At 46.6% G+C, this 16726-nt stretch overlaps 1 protein-coding gene across 1 annotated transcript in view; it reads right to left on the reverse strand.

The window, feature by feature from the left end:
- LOC310795707 (PDZ and LIM domain protein 5-like) overlaps positions 1-16726 on the reverse strand; it is an 87894-nt gene that overhangs the window by 29821 nt on the left and 41347 nt on the right. The window contains exon 4 of the mRNA XM_083657775.1: positions 46-79. Coding sequence (XP_083513901.1) covers positions 46-79 — 34 coding nt within the window. The remainder of the gene's footprint in view (positions 1-45; positions 80-16726) is intronic.

The raw sequence follows: 16726 nt of genomic DNA on the forward strand, positions 1-16726 counted from the left end.
AGATGAACCTGAGTCAGTATATAAGTGAATATTTAGAGTCCATACCTTAGGCACTGCATCTTTAGGGAGACTACTGGGTCTGTGAAGAGTAGACAGAAGGAGAATTATTAAAACACTGTATTAATCCATTCATATATTTAGATCACTCATTCACCATTTTGTTTTTGGCATTATGCTTCATTTTGACAGATCCAGCGAGAGAGAGACAAGAGGGTACTTGAGAGAGAAAGGGCAGGACATGCAGCAAATCACGCGCGGGCCGGACTCGAACCCGGGTCGCTACGGGAAGGACTCGGCCCCATTGTACGTACGCTCTCTACTCGCTGAGCCACTGGGTCATTTACCATTTTAAACCCACTGTAATTTGAACACATTGGTTTCTATGGCGGATCAAACTTGTGGGATGGTCTGAATGAGGGTGTGTGTTGCCCTGGTATAATTTTGCACCTTGCCCAGTTTCCTTTGTGCTCTCAAGTGTGAAAGTTGAGCCCTTAGATCCAAACTGATCAACATCACTGAAAATTAATAATCAATTACTGTAAATAATCATGTTGTTGCTAATTGCATTAATTCACTATGGAGGGACAGACAGCGCTTAATTGAATGAACGGGACATGAATGAGGGACAATCAGCGATAGAGGAAAAAGGGACACTGAAGGGACAAGGCCAACAAGAGTGAAATATTAAAAACACAATTTACAATAGTAACAGAAATGCTTTCGTGGAATATACTTTTAGAGTGGGAGAAATTAGAAAAGACATAGAACTGTGCACCAGGTTTATTCGTTTAACACTTTAGAAAAGACACCGCACTGTGCACCAGGTTTATTCGTTTAACACTTTCATGTACAATGATCTGATCCTATCCTTCCTGCTTTCGTGTCCTGTCCTGTGATTGGCTTGCGTGTCTTGCCCCTCTGCATGCCGCCTTTGAACGCTACTAGCGAGTTATTCACATAAATACAATAAATAAGTGCACTAGCCCGTGCCGCCACATGGGGTTGTTGTTTTCTGCAGCTTTAGCAACTCAACCTTCAACCTTGCCACATGGAGAAATGCTGAACACACACAGAAACAAGCAGGACTAAGTGGCGCCTCCTGCTGCTAGGCTAACAATTTATCCATATGCTAACTGCACTGCTTAGCTGATTTATACTCATGATTGAAGCAGCTGTAACTGTTTTCTCAGCTATGTGAGAGAGAGGAGGGTGGCCTGTTTGTCTCAAATGTCACGGATAGAAAAGCATCTTGGAAATCTTTGCTGCATTTGGGGGCTATTAAAGGAAAAATTATAAGAATGTTCACAATATTTGACTGCATGCCTTTGCTACAGATTTGAACGTTTTTGTTGATTGTGCTAGTGAATCTTAAGTGGTTTAATTGGCCTTTTCTCTGTTCTAAATGTTTTCCGACAATTAACCAATATGAAAGTTGGACAGTAAAGCCGAATTGAATCAGGCAGGGAAAACAAAGCATAGGCCGCTAGTATAACATACCAGCACATCCACTTTAAATTATTAGCAATCATTAGCATTTAGCAATAACATTGAGGTATAGGTCTGCATATCTTTAAGCGTTTCACAAAATTAAGAAGCAGAAATGCTACTAAGTTGGTTGTTTCACGATTAGTGCTGGAACACTGCATACAAATTACAGTGTAATGATTCAGACCCAGGCCTTCCAGTTGTTAGAGGCTGTTGACTCATCAGTCCACCCCCCCCCCACCCCCCCTCTCTCTCTCTCTCTCTCACACAGAGACTCTGTGTAAGCACTTAGCAAGCGGACCTGGCTCGCCTAGCAGTTAGCTGGGCTGCGTTCGTTGGAAAATGAGTCCGCTGTTCAACTTTGGTCTAAAGTTGGGTAACATTTTTGTCTCACGCCCATCTTGTTCTGTAATGTCAGTTTAGTGCATCTTGCATCACTGCTGGTTACTTGACTTCTTCTGCATAATGGGGACAACAACAGCACCGCCCTGCTGGCTGGAGTGACATATTACAAAAACTTAACAAAATGTAACCGAAATGTTCAAAATGACATTCTACACTAGTTAGGCCTTACTAAATGATCAGTTTTCCACTCTGTCTGCTTTGCCACTCGCCAAGTATGCTTTGGTGACCGCTGCCTGTGCCGTTACACCGCCAAAATATTCTCTATGCACATCAGCAGTGTCACCCACCTCTTTCCCACCCAACCACCCTGCCCCCCCACCTTTCCTCCCTCCATATCAGACATGGCACCTCTCGTCCCTGAGCTGGCCTGCTGGACAAAAAGACAGACATGGCACCTCATGTCCCTGAGCTGGACTGCTGGACACAAAGACAGACATGGCACCTCATGTCCCTGAGCTGGACTGCTGGACACAAAGACAGACATGGCACCTCATGTCCCTGAGCTGGACTGCTGGACACAAAGACAGACATGGCACCTCATGTCCCTGAGCTAGCCTGCTGGACACAAAGACAGACATGGCCCCTCTCGTCCCTGAGCTGGTCTGTTGGACACAAAGACAGACATGGCACCTCTTGTCCCTGAGCTAGCCTGCTGGACACAAAGACAGACATGGCACCTCTTGTCCCTGAGCTGCTGGCCTGCTGGACACAAAGACAGACATGGCACCTATTGTCCCTGAGCTGGTCTGCTGGACACAAAGACAGACATGGCACCTATTGTCCCTGAGCTGCTAGCCTGCGGGACACAAAGACAGACATGGCACCTCTTGTCCCTGAGCTAGCCTGCGGGACACAAAGACAGACATGGCACCTCTTGTCCCTGAGCTAGCCTGCTGGACACAAAGACAGACATGGCACCTCTTGTCCCTGAGCTGCTGGCCTGCGGGACACAAATACAGACATGGCACCTCATGTCCCTGAGCTAGCCTGCTGGACACAAAGACAGACATGGCACCTCATGTCCCTGAGCTGGACTGCTGGACACAAAGACAGACATGGCACCTCTTGTCCCTGAGCTGCTGGCCTGCTGGACACAAAGACAGACATGGCACCTCTTGTCCCTGAGCTGGACTGCTGGACACAAAGACAGACATGGCACCTCTTGTCCCTGAGGTGGACTGCTGGACACAAGACAGACATGGCACCTCTTGTCCCTGAGGTGGACTGCTGGACACAAAGACAGACATGGCACCTCATGTCCCTGAGCTGGACTGCTGGACACAAAGACAGACATGGCACCTCTTGTCCCTGAGCTAGCCTGCTGAACACAAAGACAGACATGGCACCTCTTGTCCCTGAGCTGGTCTGCTGGACACAAAGACAGACATGGCACCTCTTGTCCCTGAGCTGGTCTGCTGGACACAAAGACAGACATGGCACCTCTTGTCCCTGAGCTGGTCTGCTGGACACAAAGACAGACATGGCACCTCTTGTCCCTGAGCTGGCCTGCTGGACACAAAGACAGGTGGCGTCATCCTAAAAGCCTAAAAGACGTATGTCCCCATTAATAAAGCATTACAACTGAAGCCTTCACAAACAGATGTGTCCCTGACATGGACACAATAGTGTCCCCGATTCCTCATCATGAAAGACAAGAATACACAGTGACTCAGCAAGACCGGTCCCCGACCAGGAGCCCATGTCCGCTGGCGTCCTTCCTCCCTCTGTCTGCCATATTAGGAAGAAGACTCTCTCTCTCTCACACTCTTCCTCTCTGGCCGAGTGGAGGCTAGCCTGGCCCCGCCCCCTCTGTTTCAAAAGCCCCGCCCTCCTACCAGCCAGATGTTGATGTCATCTGTGCCCACACTCTCATTTTACAGTTTCCAGTTAGCATTTTCCACTGTGCTGCTCTTATTATGGAACCTGCTAATGGACAAACATCACACTCCACCTAGGAAAACGGTGAAGGGACAGGCTGAAGGTCAAACAGTGCGTGTCATTATTACCAATAACACAGCCAGGCTACAATAAGCCAGTGTGTATCTGCCATCAGTGCCCCAGAGTGTTGGGCCGCTGGGCGGGTCCTCCTCTCCCCCAACTGTCTGTTCCCAGAACTAACTGAACAAACACCAGAGAGAGAGGGTGGTCCTGTGAACATCTGCTCAGCTGGGCCTGAGCAGAACACAGAGAGAGCTAACTGGGCCTACTCCTCCTGTTCTGCTATGACACATAGACCTAACTGGGCCTACTAGTAACATGACACTTACTGGCCAGACGACACAGATTCTGCTCAAGTCTTTTGACCGGTCTAACTGGATAGAACACATTCCTTCATTCACTAGTATTGAATAGTGAACCGGACGTGAGGTCCTATAGTGAATTACAAAACACTGGTGATTGGAACATCCTTTTGCAGGTTCTCAAATTAGCACCAGCCACAAGCCAGATTTGCTTCATTCACCAGCCCCCAAAAAAACAATAGTAATCTATTGAGTGGCTGGTAATATTTGAACATTCACTAGCCATTTGGCCGATGGACAAAAATAGTTAATTTGGGATCGTGTCCTTTTGTTGTGCTCCACTAAACCTGCGTTATTATTCACGTTTCATGCCTCATTATCCAAGTATTATTATCACAGGGTTATTATTCAAGTCCACTTCCAAAACGGCCAGATGCTGGCTGATGAAAGCGGGCGTGCAATTTTGGCAAACGATGCACCTATACCACAAATAGCAAAGATCTCAATCAGAGGCTTTTCTGATGTTTGGCGCTGTTGATCTCTGCAGTGGATCTGGTCCAGGAGACGGACTCGCTCTGCGCCTCCACGCAGCAGCACACGTCTTCTAATCAGAGGGAGAAGGCTGGGCTGTGTTGTTGGTAACACAGAGACATCTTTCAGCCCAGAACACACCTCTGTGGTCCACCTAATCTAATCAAGATGCCTGACTTGATTCGATTACAGACGGATGCAGTTATCTATCATGCGTAACAGTAACAAGCACATCCAACTGATTCACCGTGATTCATTCATATTTAGAGCAAATACCATCAAACTCTTAGCGCTAATATAATTGCAGCTATTGTTGAGTGCAGGATATGAATAAACAGTGAATTAGCTTAATTCCAAGTGTGTCCTTAGAAAGAAATGTACACATGTGTAGTGTGCAGCCACACATACAGTATCTGCCTGAGGGGCAGCAGACTGACGCACTTCCAGCCTGCCTGCCTGTCTGTCTTTAAGAGCCAAGAGAAACAGTCTGGCGTACGGCTTCCGACTGGATGATGGAGAGGCTACTGACAGAAGGCCCAGCTCACTCCACACACACACACACACACACACGCACACGCACACGCACACGCACACGCACACGCACACGCACACACACACACACACACACACACACGCACACAAACCTAACCAGTTGATATAGTGCAATTACTGACATAGTGAAAACGGTCATATATCAGCCACTACTCAATCATCATTTGGCTAATTGAACCAATATATTTAAGAACCCTATTACAGTGTGTATTCTTCCATATAGAAACATGGATGATATATTTAAGAACCCTATTACAGTGTGTATTCTATAAACATGGCTGGTCAAAGTGACAGGCCAAATAAGAAGAACAGTCTTTGATTTTCCTCAGGCACACGTCTCCATGTTACGCACATGTTTGACACGTTGTCAAGAAGAATATTGCTGGTTTTGAAAATATTCCCAAGGACTCCTTTTTATGATCTTCTGCAACAACCCTCTGATGTATTAGACACTTTTTTTTACTGATGGCGACTAGGAGCTGATACGTCTATAAGAGGGTCTCTCCGTATGTCTGTCCCCAAGAAAGAAAGAAAGAAAGAAAGAAAGAAAGAAAGTGGCCAGGTCGCCGATGATGTCACAACGATGACGCCGAACAATTGTGATGTCATCGGTGATGATGTCATCGGTGAGTGATGTCATCGGTGTCATCAGTGATGTCACTCGAGCAATTGCGATGTCATCGGTGATGATGTCATCGGTGATGAAGTCATCGGTGATTATGTCATCAGTGATGCCACTCGAGCAATTGTGATGTCATCGGTGACGATGTCATCGGCCCCCCAGTGGCAACGCCGAAGCCACGCCGTTATCAGACGCCGTTATTACAGACATCAGACGACATGTGGGAGGAGACGCTGGGTAGAAGTCAAAAGTGCTGTTTATAAAGCTATAACTTGAATTTAAAGTCATACACGCATTACGTTATTCCAACGGAACAAGACCTATTTAACTACCTGAACTGCTCCATAGAGACACAGCGGGGCGCGTCATCATTCAGAAACCACGGCCGAAACGGGGGAAAACACAAACTCCCGTCCAATCCTGGCGTTCTCCTGTGTCGCGTGCATGGTCGGGTCTTGAACAAAAAGATCGTATATATGGAAGATGAACACTCCAACTTACTTCATTGACAGCAACATCCACATTTTTCTTCTCGCCAAATCTCAATGGCTTCGTTTGCTTTCCCGCGGGAGTACAAAAAAACTTTAACTGGCGATTTTTTACATTTGTTGTCTGCGCAGCCCCACCACACAACAGCTTTTAGCTATGTTTAATTCAAGGAAAATGACGCTGGTGTGTGGAAATGAACGGAGCTTTTCCCCCGTGATGGGCGTGGCCTATTTCATGCAGTGTCTCTATTGGTGTGACAGATGTTGATCCTCTGTGAGAACAGTAGCACACACTTTGTGCTTAGTGTCCAGATCATGTGCTGTCATCTCACCTGATCCACTGCTGACTCTCGTCGCTTATTGACCTGATCATGGCACTTACAGCAAACCCTGCTGTTTGGCCTGATGAAGGCCGAGAATGACTCATATCAATATCAATATCATGACAGAAACCACTGCAGGAGTGGGAGATGGAATGGAAAACTGTGGAAATGTGTGCGCAAAACCCGACGCTTGTGTCAGGCGCATGAGCTATCCCATCTCTCCATATTCCCTCTGGTCACCAGGAATGAGAAGCTGAGCAGAAAAGTGATCATTTCAACACAGCGGGTTCTTAATGACAGCAGGACGTCTCACTGGAGAAGGAGAGAATTCTGTAGAAAAAGACTTGGAAAGAGAAATACAGAGCAGTGGCACTAGGGAGAGACAAACTCTGATAAGGAGGTAGAGTAGAGAGACAGAGGCAAGGACAGAGATTTAAACCTGTGGTAGTGGGGAGAACGTGAAGGCTATAGAGAGCCAAAGTGGAACGTCACTTCCTGCTTCAGCACTGTACCAGAGATTTTCCTCCGCCATTTATTTTCCCATAGACATTTCCTAAAATGCTTATAAAAAATAGTTTTACTTGTTCAAACCAAACGGTACAGATATATTTAGAAACAGGAGAGATCGCATAACATTTTGCTCGGACCAAAAGGTAAAAGAATGCAGGTTTAAAGAAAAAAAATCTGTTTGTTTTTTTGGTGCGAGTGAAATGTTCTATGGTCTCTCCCGATTCTAAATATAGCTGAACCGTTTGGTTTGCCCAAGTAAAACTATTTTTATACGCATTTTAAGAAATGTCTATGGGAAAATAAACGGCGGATGAAAATCTCTGGTACAGTGCTGAAGCAGGAAGTAACGTTCCCTATGCCTCTCGATTGGGAGAGGTTTGGCTTATTAACATTTAAGTGTCTGGACAGCCTGTTGCTATTATCAGTTGCCTAACATGGTGTGTGTGTGTGTGTGTTGTGTTGTGTTGTGTTGTGTGTGTGTGTGCGTGCGTGCGCGTGTGTGTGTGTGTGTGTGTGTGTATAGGAACACCCTGCACTTATCCGTATCAGCAACACAGTCACATGTATCACGGGGTTCAGGACAGAGATCATACCCAGAGCCGTTTATATAGGAGAGTCGTGACATCTCCATTCACTCCAATGGACCAGTTTTTTACTCTCAAGAGTTCCAGGAAGTAAGGTTCTGGATTAAGCAGCACTGTCGAGTTGCAGCAGCAAAATAGACAGTTAGTGTTGTACTCTGAAAGTTTTTGTTTTGTTTTTGTTGATCAAATTGTACATTATCAGCTTTATTTTAGCATTCAAAAGTAGCGCGAGACCCCTTCCTGGCTGTTCATTGGCTAACGAGTCACGCATTTTGGTCCTCCGCTGACGCCACTCTCTCTCTCTAAATCGCTCTGATCATACCAAATCTCTCTCTCTCTCTCTTTTGTCTTTCTCTCTCTCTCTCTCTCTCTCTCTCTCTCTCCTTCCGCTCCCTCGCTCTTCTTTATGGGACGAGATAATTGATATCATCCAAAATCAAAGGGAAAATACTGCAGGACCGTTTGGCAGCAGCCACAGCAGGGATTTCCCCTGAAGACAGACTCCTCCCACTTCCACACAATTACACACGTCCAGTCATTGTTGTGGGACTGTGTGCATGACCAATGAGGTATGTGGAGTGTGACCAGTCTGCCTAATATGGGCGTAACGTTCAGAAAGCTCGCCGTTTACACAGACACAACTGTTCCTATTTCAGTTTTTGTGAACACTTTTTTTCACTGAAAATGAAAGTCCAATGTAACGAAATCAACAGATTTTCTTTTGAAAAGTAAATAGGCCACTTTGTACTTCACATAAAATATCCCTGCGTCGGCCATAAAATGCAACATAAAAATTGCAGCATTCAGTGGCTTTAGTCCATCGACATAAAATGTGCCGAAATCCTGAATTTGACAACCGCATATGGCTGCAAATCTTTCACTGCAAAGTATGTCTGTGCAGATTCATATCAGTCCTCCAGGTGGTGCTCAGCTCTATACTGTATGTCCAAAAAAGGAAATACCGGTAGAAACATACAGTATTGAACAGAAATAGAAACCATTTCCTTTTTTGGACTTTCGCTGTGTATAAACTCCCCGAGGCTTCGCTTATTGCTCTGTGCCTGTCTGAACTCGCACTGAGAGAAGCTCCTCTCCTCTCTGAGTCTGACCAGTGTGATGAAGGTCCTCTCCTCTCCTCTCTGAGTCTGACCAGTGTGATGATGGTCCTCTCCTCTCTGAGCCTGACCAGTGTGATGAAGGTCCTCTCCTCTCTGAGTTTGACCAGTGTGATGATGGTCCTCTCCTCTATGAGTCTGACCAGTGTGATGATGGCAGGGTGACTGCCACAAGATCAAAGGTTGGTCAATGCATAGAAATTGTATCCAACTGTGACGTCAGGGGGGGACACAGAACCGAATGATCCGTGGTATGCATATGCACCCCGAACCGCACGGCATGGCCCCCCAGAATCCCCACCCGGGGAAATGTTTCACCCATAGTGCCTAGTTACCCCTCTCTGTAACACCTTCTCACCTCGTGAATGATCATTATCTGGATCGTCCCTGATGTCAGGGCAAGCAATCTGTGGAGTAAGAACGTTTACCAAGTAGCCACATGCTCATGTTAAATGGTGAAACTGTTGAAGGTATTTAGATTGGGGTATTATTCAGATTTTAATTGCTGTTGAGTCAATGAGCCTCCCTTGTGGTCAGATCACTGAACTACTTAGTCTGGTATCCAGAAGGGGATGAAATGAAGCGAATAAGTAAGACATTAAGTCTAATTTATGTCATTTGAGTGCCGGTCCAAACCAGATAATATGCACACCATCTTCCACCTTCCCCTCACAGTATTCCTCCACCCTGCACGCCACATCTGGCCCAGGCACCCAGGAGTCAGTGGGTATTCCTCCACCCTGCACGCCACATGTGGCCCAGGCAGCCAGGAGTCAGTGGGTATTCCTCCACCCTGCACGCCACATGTGGCCCAGACAGCCAGGAGTTAGTCCTCCACCCTGCACGCCACATGTTGCCCAGACAGCCAGGAGTTAGTCCTCCACCCTGCACGCCACATGTGGCCCAGACAGCCAGGAGTTAGTCCTCCACCCTGCACGCCACATGTTGCCCAGACAGCCAGGAGTTAGTCCTCCACCCTGCACGCCACATGTGGCCCAGACAGCCAGGAGTTAGTCCTCCACCCTGCACGCCACATGTTGCCCAGACAGCCAGGAGTTAGTCCTCCACCCTGCACGCCACATGTGGCCCAGGCAGCCAGGAGTTAGTCCTCCACCCTGCATGCCACATGTGGCCCAGACAGCCAGGAGTCAGTGGGTTTTCCTCCACCCTGCACACCACATCTGGACCAGGCAGCCAGGAGCCAGTGGGTATTCCTCCACCCTGCATGCCACATGTGGCCCAGACAGCCAGGAGTCAGTGGGTATTCCTCCACCCTGCATGCCACATCTGGCCCAGGCAGCCAGGAGTCAGTGGGTATTCCTCCACCCTGCACGCCACATCTGGCCCAGGCAGCCAGGAGTCAGTGGGTATTCCTCCACCCTGCACACCACATCTGGCCCAGACAGCCAGGAGTCAGCGGGTATTCCTCCACCCTGCACACCACATCTGTCAGGAGCAGCCAGGAGTCAGTGGGTATTCCTCCACCCTGCACACCACATCTGGCCCAGACAGCCAGGAGGAGTCAGTGGGTATTCCTCCACCCTGCACATCACATCTGGCCCAGACAGCCAGGAGTCAGTGGGTATTCCTCCACCCTGCACGCCACATGTGGCCCAGGCAGCCAGGAGTCAGTGGGTATTTCTCCACCCTGCACAGTGCACGCCACATGTGGCCCAGGCAGCCAGGAGTCAGTGGGTATTTCTCCACCCTGCACAGTGCACGCCACATGTGGCCCAGGCAGCCAGGAGTCAGTGGGGGCTCTCTGAGTTACATTAGATTGTCCTCTTCTTCACCCCGTTAACACAACAGCTTCGGGCTAGCCGGCCGGAGCTACAGCGGCCATCTGTGAGCATGTCTGCAGCGCCGCACCAGAGCCGCCTGGTAGCTAGCTGGTGTGCAGCTAGCTGCTGTGCAGCTAACAGCTAGCTGGTGTGCAGCTAGCTGGTGTGCAGCTAACAGCTAGCTGGTGTGCAGCTAGCTGGTGTGCAGCTAACAGCTAGCTGGTGTGCAGCTAACAGCTAGCTGGTGTGCAGCTAACAGCTAGCTGGTGTGCAGCTAGCTTGACTCGCCCCTGTGTGTGTACAACTGTCCGTACCATACTGTGAGGGACGGCCCAGCAGGTGGCGATTTGGAACAAGAATGTGGGTTTGACAGGTGATGTCAACCAAAATGAAGAAGGCCGATAAAATGACGCTTTAAATCATATCAGAGCATCATCCAAGGCCAAGCCTGTTTAAAGTAGGACGAATCTTACAGTTTTGTTTGAAAGAAAATGTTACATAAATAAAAAAAATATGGTAGGTTTTACTTTACATAAGCTAAGCTGAAGTCGTTTTCGAGCGAGTGTGTACATTTTGAAAAGCATTGTAATTATGTCTGCATCTGCCAGTGGGACATCATGATAAGAGTAGAGGCATCATAATGTGTTAATACCACTACAGGAGAGACTTGATGTTATCTGAAAGTAGGTGGTGGTGGGAAGGGGCGGGGGGGGGGGGGGGGGGGGGGGGGGGATGTGTGCGTATATCGGTAACGGCAATCGGCCTGAAGAGTTGGAAAATAAATATCTGCATATCGGATATCAGCAACAAATGCGATATGGTGCATCCCTAGAAGTCACAACACTGACCGCCTTAAAAAAGCGTCTCTCCACTGTATTGTAGCAGTCCACCCTGAAGCTGCAGTGGACGTTTTCCACTCACACACATGTGCAACACAAAGCTCCACAGGATAAGACGTGAGGTGTCCTCCTCCTCCTCGTTCTGTGCCCGGGGGAGCTGACATGGATTCCAGTGTAAAGCAGAAGAAGGCTGGTTGGTTCTCAGAGCTCGCCGTCTTCTGACTTGGTCTGTTTTCTCTTTGAGGTTTTGGGTAAACCAGGTGCAGCCAGCCACAACCTTGGAGGAAGAGTGGTGTTTGATTGCACTGTGCTGCATATCTCAATGACAATAAATAAACAACAATTATCATACTTTCCTAAGGCTACTTAGGAACATTCTCTCCACAGAACTCCTGGCAAAACTCACTACTCAGGGACAAGGTTTCCATAATGGTAGAATAAAAAATGACTAGTTGACTTGTTGGTTTTGTATGGAAAGTTCATGCAGTGTACTGCATGTCACATCAACTACAAGTACACACCAAGGCATAGAGACACTGCGTAACGTGTCATCATTCAGAAACCACGCCCAAGACAGGGGAAAACACAAACTCCCGTCCAATCCTGGCGTTCTCCTATGTCGCATTCATTGACAACATCCACATTTTTCTTCTCGCCAATTCTCAATGGCTTCCTTGTTTTGCTCAGGAGTATAAAAAAACTTTAACTGGTGATTTTTTACATTTGTTGTCTGCGCAGCCCACCAGGCCACCACACAACAGCTTTTAGCTATGTTTAATTCAAGGAAAATGACGCTGGTGTGTGGAAATGAACGGAGCTTTTCCCCCGTGATGGGCGTGGCCTATTTCATGCAGTGTCTCTATTGGAGGAGATTGCAAGAAGACATGAGTTGATGAAAGCATTATTATATTACTCAGAGAGACAAAGAAACATATCAACTTATGGTTTCAAGGGGCATCCGGGTAGTGTAGCGGTAGATCCCCTGCCTACCAACACGAGGGTCGCAGGTTTGCGCCCCCTGTGTTAGCTCCGGCTTGGTCGGGCGTCCATACAGGCACAATTGGCTGTGTCTGCGGGTGGAACTGGGAAGCTGGATTGAGGGTATGCGCTCCTGGTCGCTGCACTAGCGCCTCCTCTGGTCGGTCGAGGCGCCTGTTTGGGGCGGAGGGGAACTGGTGGGAATAGCGTGACCCTCCCATGCGTGCTACGTCCTGCCGGTGAAGCTCCCCGCTGTCGGGTGAAAAGAAGCGGCTGGCAACTGCACATGTATCGGAGGAAGCATGTGTGTGTCTACGGCTCTCCCCAGATCGGCAGAGGGGGTGGGGCAGCAGGGGGAATTGGCCAAGTACAATTGGGGAGAAAAATGGGGGGGAAATCAGAGAAAGAAAAAAAAATGGTTTCAAATGCAATGTTATGAAACCTATTCCTGCAACACATATGTTAAGTACAGGAACCATTGTCTGATGTGTGTAGGACTGTCCAAGCCTTCTACAACTATACTGGTAGAAGACAGAGACACCTTTTCTAAATGGTAACTCACTCTAAGACGTGAACATTCTGTCAATACGTTTCACGAGTCTGCTCGTCAAAACAATAAACTATAATAATAAAGCCAACATGAGGTTTGCGTGTGCCGCAAAGTCTGACCAAAATGGGAAGCCCGGATGAAAAGGCTAAACAGCCGGAGGGGAAACATGATTACTTGTGCTCTTCCTGAGTGGACTTCCTCCCAACACAATCTACAATACTAAATACTTAAAGTACCTCTCTCGCTGAGTCTCACAGGGACATTCTATCCCCACGCGAGCGAGCACGCAGACATGAGCTAAACGTCTTCTGCTGGCTGGACCACATCAGCCTCTTTAACCGTGGCGGGTTTCTCCCGCACTCGCAGAACAAAACAACTCGGCTCACTCCGACTCATCTGGTCAGATCTGTTATGATCTATGGAGCAAAACAACAGGATGAGGAGAGCACTTTCAAAACCCCATAGTCTGTTTCCTGTCTGATGAAAACACCCGGACACACTGAAATCATTTTGAACACATCAACATCGCTCACACTCTGAGCCGCTTTCCTGCCTATACGGAATACACAAAGTAAAGCTCCAAAACACTCTATTGCATGGCATGCATTATGCTCTCAATGGTTCCTAGTTGTTTATTTTTGCTTGTTATTTGGATATTTTGTATATTGATTGCACGACTTCTAGCCAGTAAATACATGATGCATGATTATGTATGTATTTTTGTGACTGATGTTTGGATTTTATGGCCACATATAAGACAAGATAGCACTTAGTCCAATTGTAAAAGGTGTAAATGTTGTTGTTTTGGCGTTTTCATTGTTCGGTTAAATGTGATGTGGAATGTGATTCCGGTTTGATAGATATTATGATCTAACCCTTGACACATTGCTGCTGCTTCTAAGCTATATAGACACATGATCACTCTGACAAAGGCCCAACTGGACAGAAACAGACAGACAGACAGACAGACAGACAGACAGACAGACAGACATACATACATACCGTACATACATAAATGAATAAATAAATAGTGTTTTGGTTGCAAACAGTGTCTTTTTTATTGATGCTGTCATACTGTCTGGATGGTCTGGATGTGTGACTTGTCTTCTCTGTCACTGGCTACAGATGATGAAACATGACAGTGGAACCTCATGCGGCCGAGCTGAAGTCACATGTTCCTCATCCCTGAGGAACTGTTGAAATGTTATTATGACCGTCACTGAGTCTTATCAGTCAGCACCACAGTCATAAATCACATCTGAAGATATGGGCAGAAAGAGCGGTGCTGACAGATGGACCTTCTACCACTTACTTTTGGCCCTCACCACCTAGATGGAGCGTGAAGTTAGAATACAATAGTAAAGGAGGTCAGCATGCTTATTCTAAAACACGTCTCCTTCAATCAACCATGACACTAATATCCTGTTTCTGAACCTCTTCTTTCTAACGACGACCTGGAAGATGACCTGATGAATGAAAATGATGTATACATGCAGCCAAATTCAATTCTGACAGCATTTTCTAATCAGTTTGTTGTCTGTCGCAGTGGTTCCCAAAGTGGGGGTCGGGGGACACCACTGGGTGGGTCGCAAGATGATTTCCAGAATGTGTGAAATTGGCCTCAAGAATATGTGAACTAGAAAATGTGTGAAATAAAACTTTAAAAATATTTAAAAAAAGCAGATTTTAACCATAATTGTTTGTTTTGTTTATGAAATGTGCACTAACGTTAGTACGCTTCAACCACCTCCGGGGAGAGTGGGGGTCGCGAGCCTGTGTGGCAGCGTTATTTTGGGGGTCGCGGGCTGAAAAGTCTGGGAACCATAATGGTCTATCCAAAACTATTTGCATGAAAGAAAATGTCAGGATGCACATGTGGTCAAGGGTGGAAGAATGATAGAATAAATACATTTCTATTGAATTTCTTTCACACCGATGACTGGCAGAAAGTGTGAATTGGCTGTTGGGTAACATGGAAGCAAGAATGAGCATTTCAAATCAATGAAATGTGACATTTTTTATTTCTATTAATTTGCGCAATTTGTAAACGAGGAAACATGTTTCTGCCAGAGCACATGTTTAGTGTGTGGTTTGAGTTGTATAGTTGTTATTGTGGAGTGTGTGATGTTTCATTGTGCACTCATTACCCTCTCTGGATGACATGCAGCTGTGGGACGGGGCTATTTCGGGCCTGTTTTCCCACGTTTAAAGCTGAGGGGCTCCTTCGTCCTGTGTGATGTGGTGAGGGAATGACAGGACAGGCAAACCCAGGCTCTGAGCTGTTCTCTCAACAGCTTTCCACAGCTTGGGGAACCTAGGTCTTTTCCCCTCCATGTTCTGTGTACTACTAGACTATACGAGTTACCTACGAGTCTGACGACAGAAAAGCTTGTGTGCTTGGCTCAAACTCAAGCGAATAGATGTGCAAACTTGCAACGCTTGTTCCATACATCTTTCCAAATCAAATAATATGCGTGTGTAAAAATGTAAGTAGTTCAGAGCTGACTGAATTTATCTCCGCACTGGTTATATAAAGTAATGTCTGTGAATAAATTTTAATGTGGGCTATTTCTGTTTATTGCAAAAACAACCTTTGGCCGACTTGCAGAAGGACCATAAAACTTGCCTATACTGATCCTTCCCCTGGTGGACAAATATATATAAAGTGATTCTTCAGTCGTATCGCTGTATCGTCTGTTTTCTTTTGAAGTGTGTATTGCACAGATGGCTTTAAGAGCTTTCATTAAAAGTCCTCATAAGGAGTTCAGTTTAAGCCATTTGATGCATACCTTCTCTAAGCTATGCTGTCTGAAATATAGAGGCTGCATGGCACTCCTCCATCTGACCAAAGGTCTTCATGGATTGCTGAAACAGGGCACTCAGGGGCTCCAAAATACCCCGGATGTCCCTGGTGCCTGTATGGGAGGAGCAGCTGATACAGTCAGACAAGAACCAATGCTTCAGTGTGATCTGATGATTTCCACAGATTCAGATTCAGCCGCTACACAGGGACGATGTGTGCGAACCCTTAAAGAGCACGGTGCAGGTTAGAGACCACTTTGCATTAATACGTGGGACTGGTATGTAGAGACCGACCGATAAGGATTTTTGTAACCGATAGCGATTAGCGATTTTAGAGAGGGGGGAAATCACGGATAACCGATATGGCGGCCGATATAGTGAATTTTTGAGCTGGAATGAAAATAGACCTTTTTCTATGTGGATTGTGCACAGATTTTGCACCGATATGACTATGCAAAGGTACAGTAACAGTTCAGAAAGCTGCTTACTTAAACAAATGACTATTAAAGAATATTTGAAGGGGAAGGTAGAGCGCGCACATCTACTCACAAAACAAAGTCATAAAAGCGGTCTTTGTTTGTGAAGATTATCCAGCTGAACACAGATTTCCACTCTCATAAACTTGTGTTAACCACATACCTTAACCGAAATTCTAAAATCCCATACATAGCATTTTCCCCTTTACGAATCAGCATGGCAGCGATTTGCTACTTCCAACTACTACGTACTCTATACATTAAATCATTTTTGTTTTATCGGGTAGACTATAGGAAGACAGGATCCTCTCTCCATGGACAAATCTCACTTTGTATAATAGTCCTTGTGTTGTGGTGGATATGTCCTATTATTTATTGATTTCTGAGACAGGACCAAACCGTCTTGCTGACAATTCTATTCTGATTTTGTATTCCTCCATTTGCA

The sequence above is a fragment of the Poromitra crassiceps genome (genome assembly GCF_964638095.1).
Source record: "Poromitra crassiceps genome assembly, chromosome: 21".
Lineage (NCBI taxonomy): Eukaryota > Metazoa > Chordata > Actinopteri > Beryciformes > Melamphaidae > Poromitra > Poromitra crassiceps.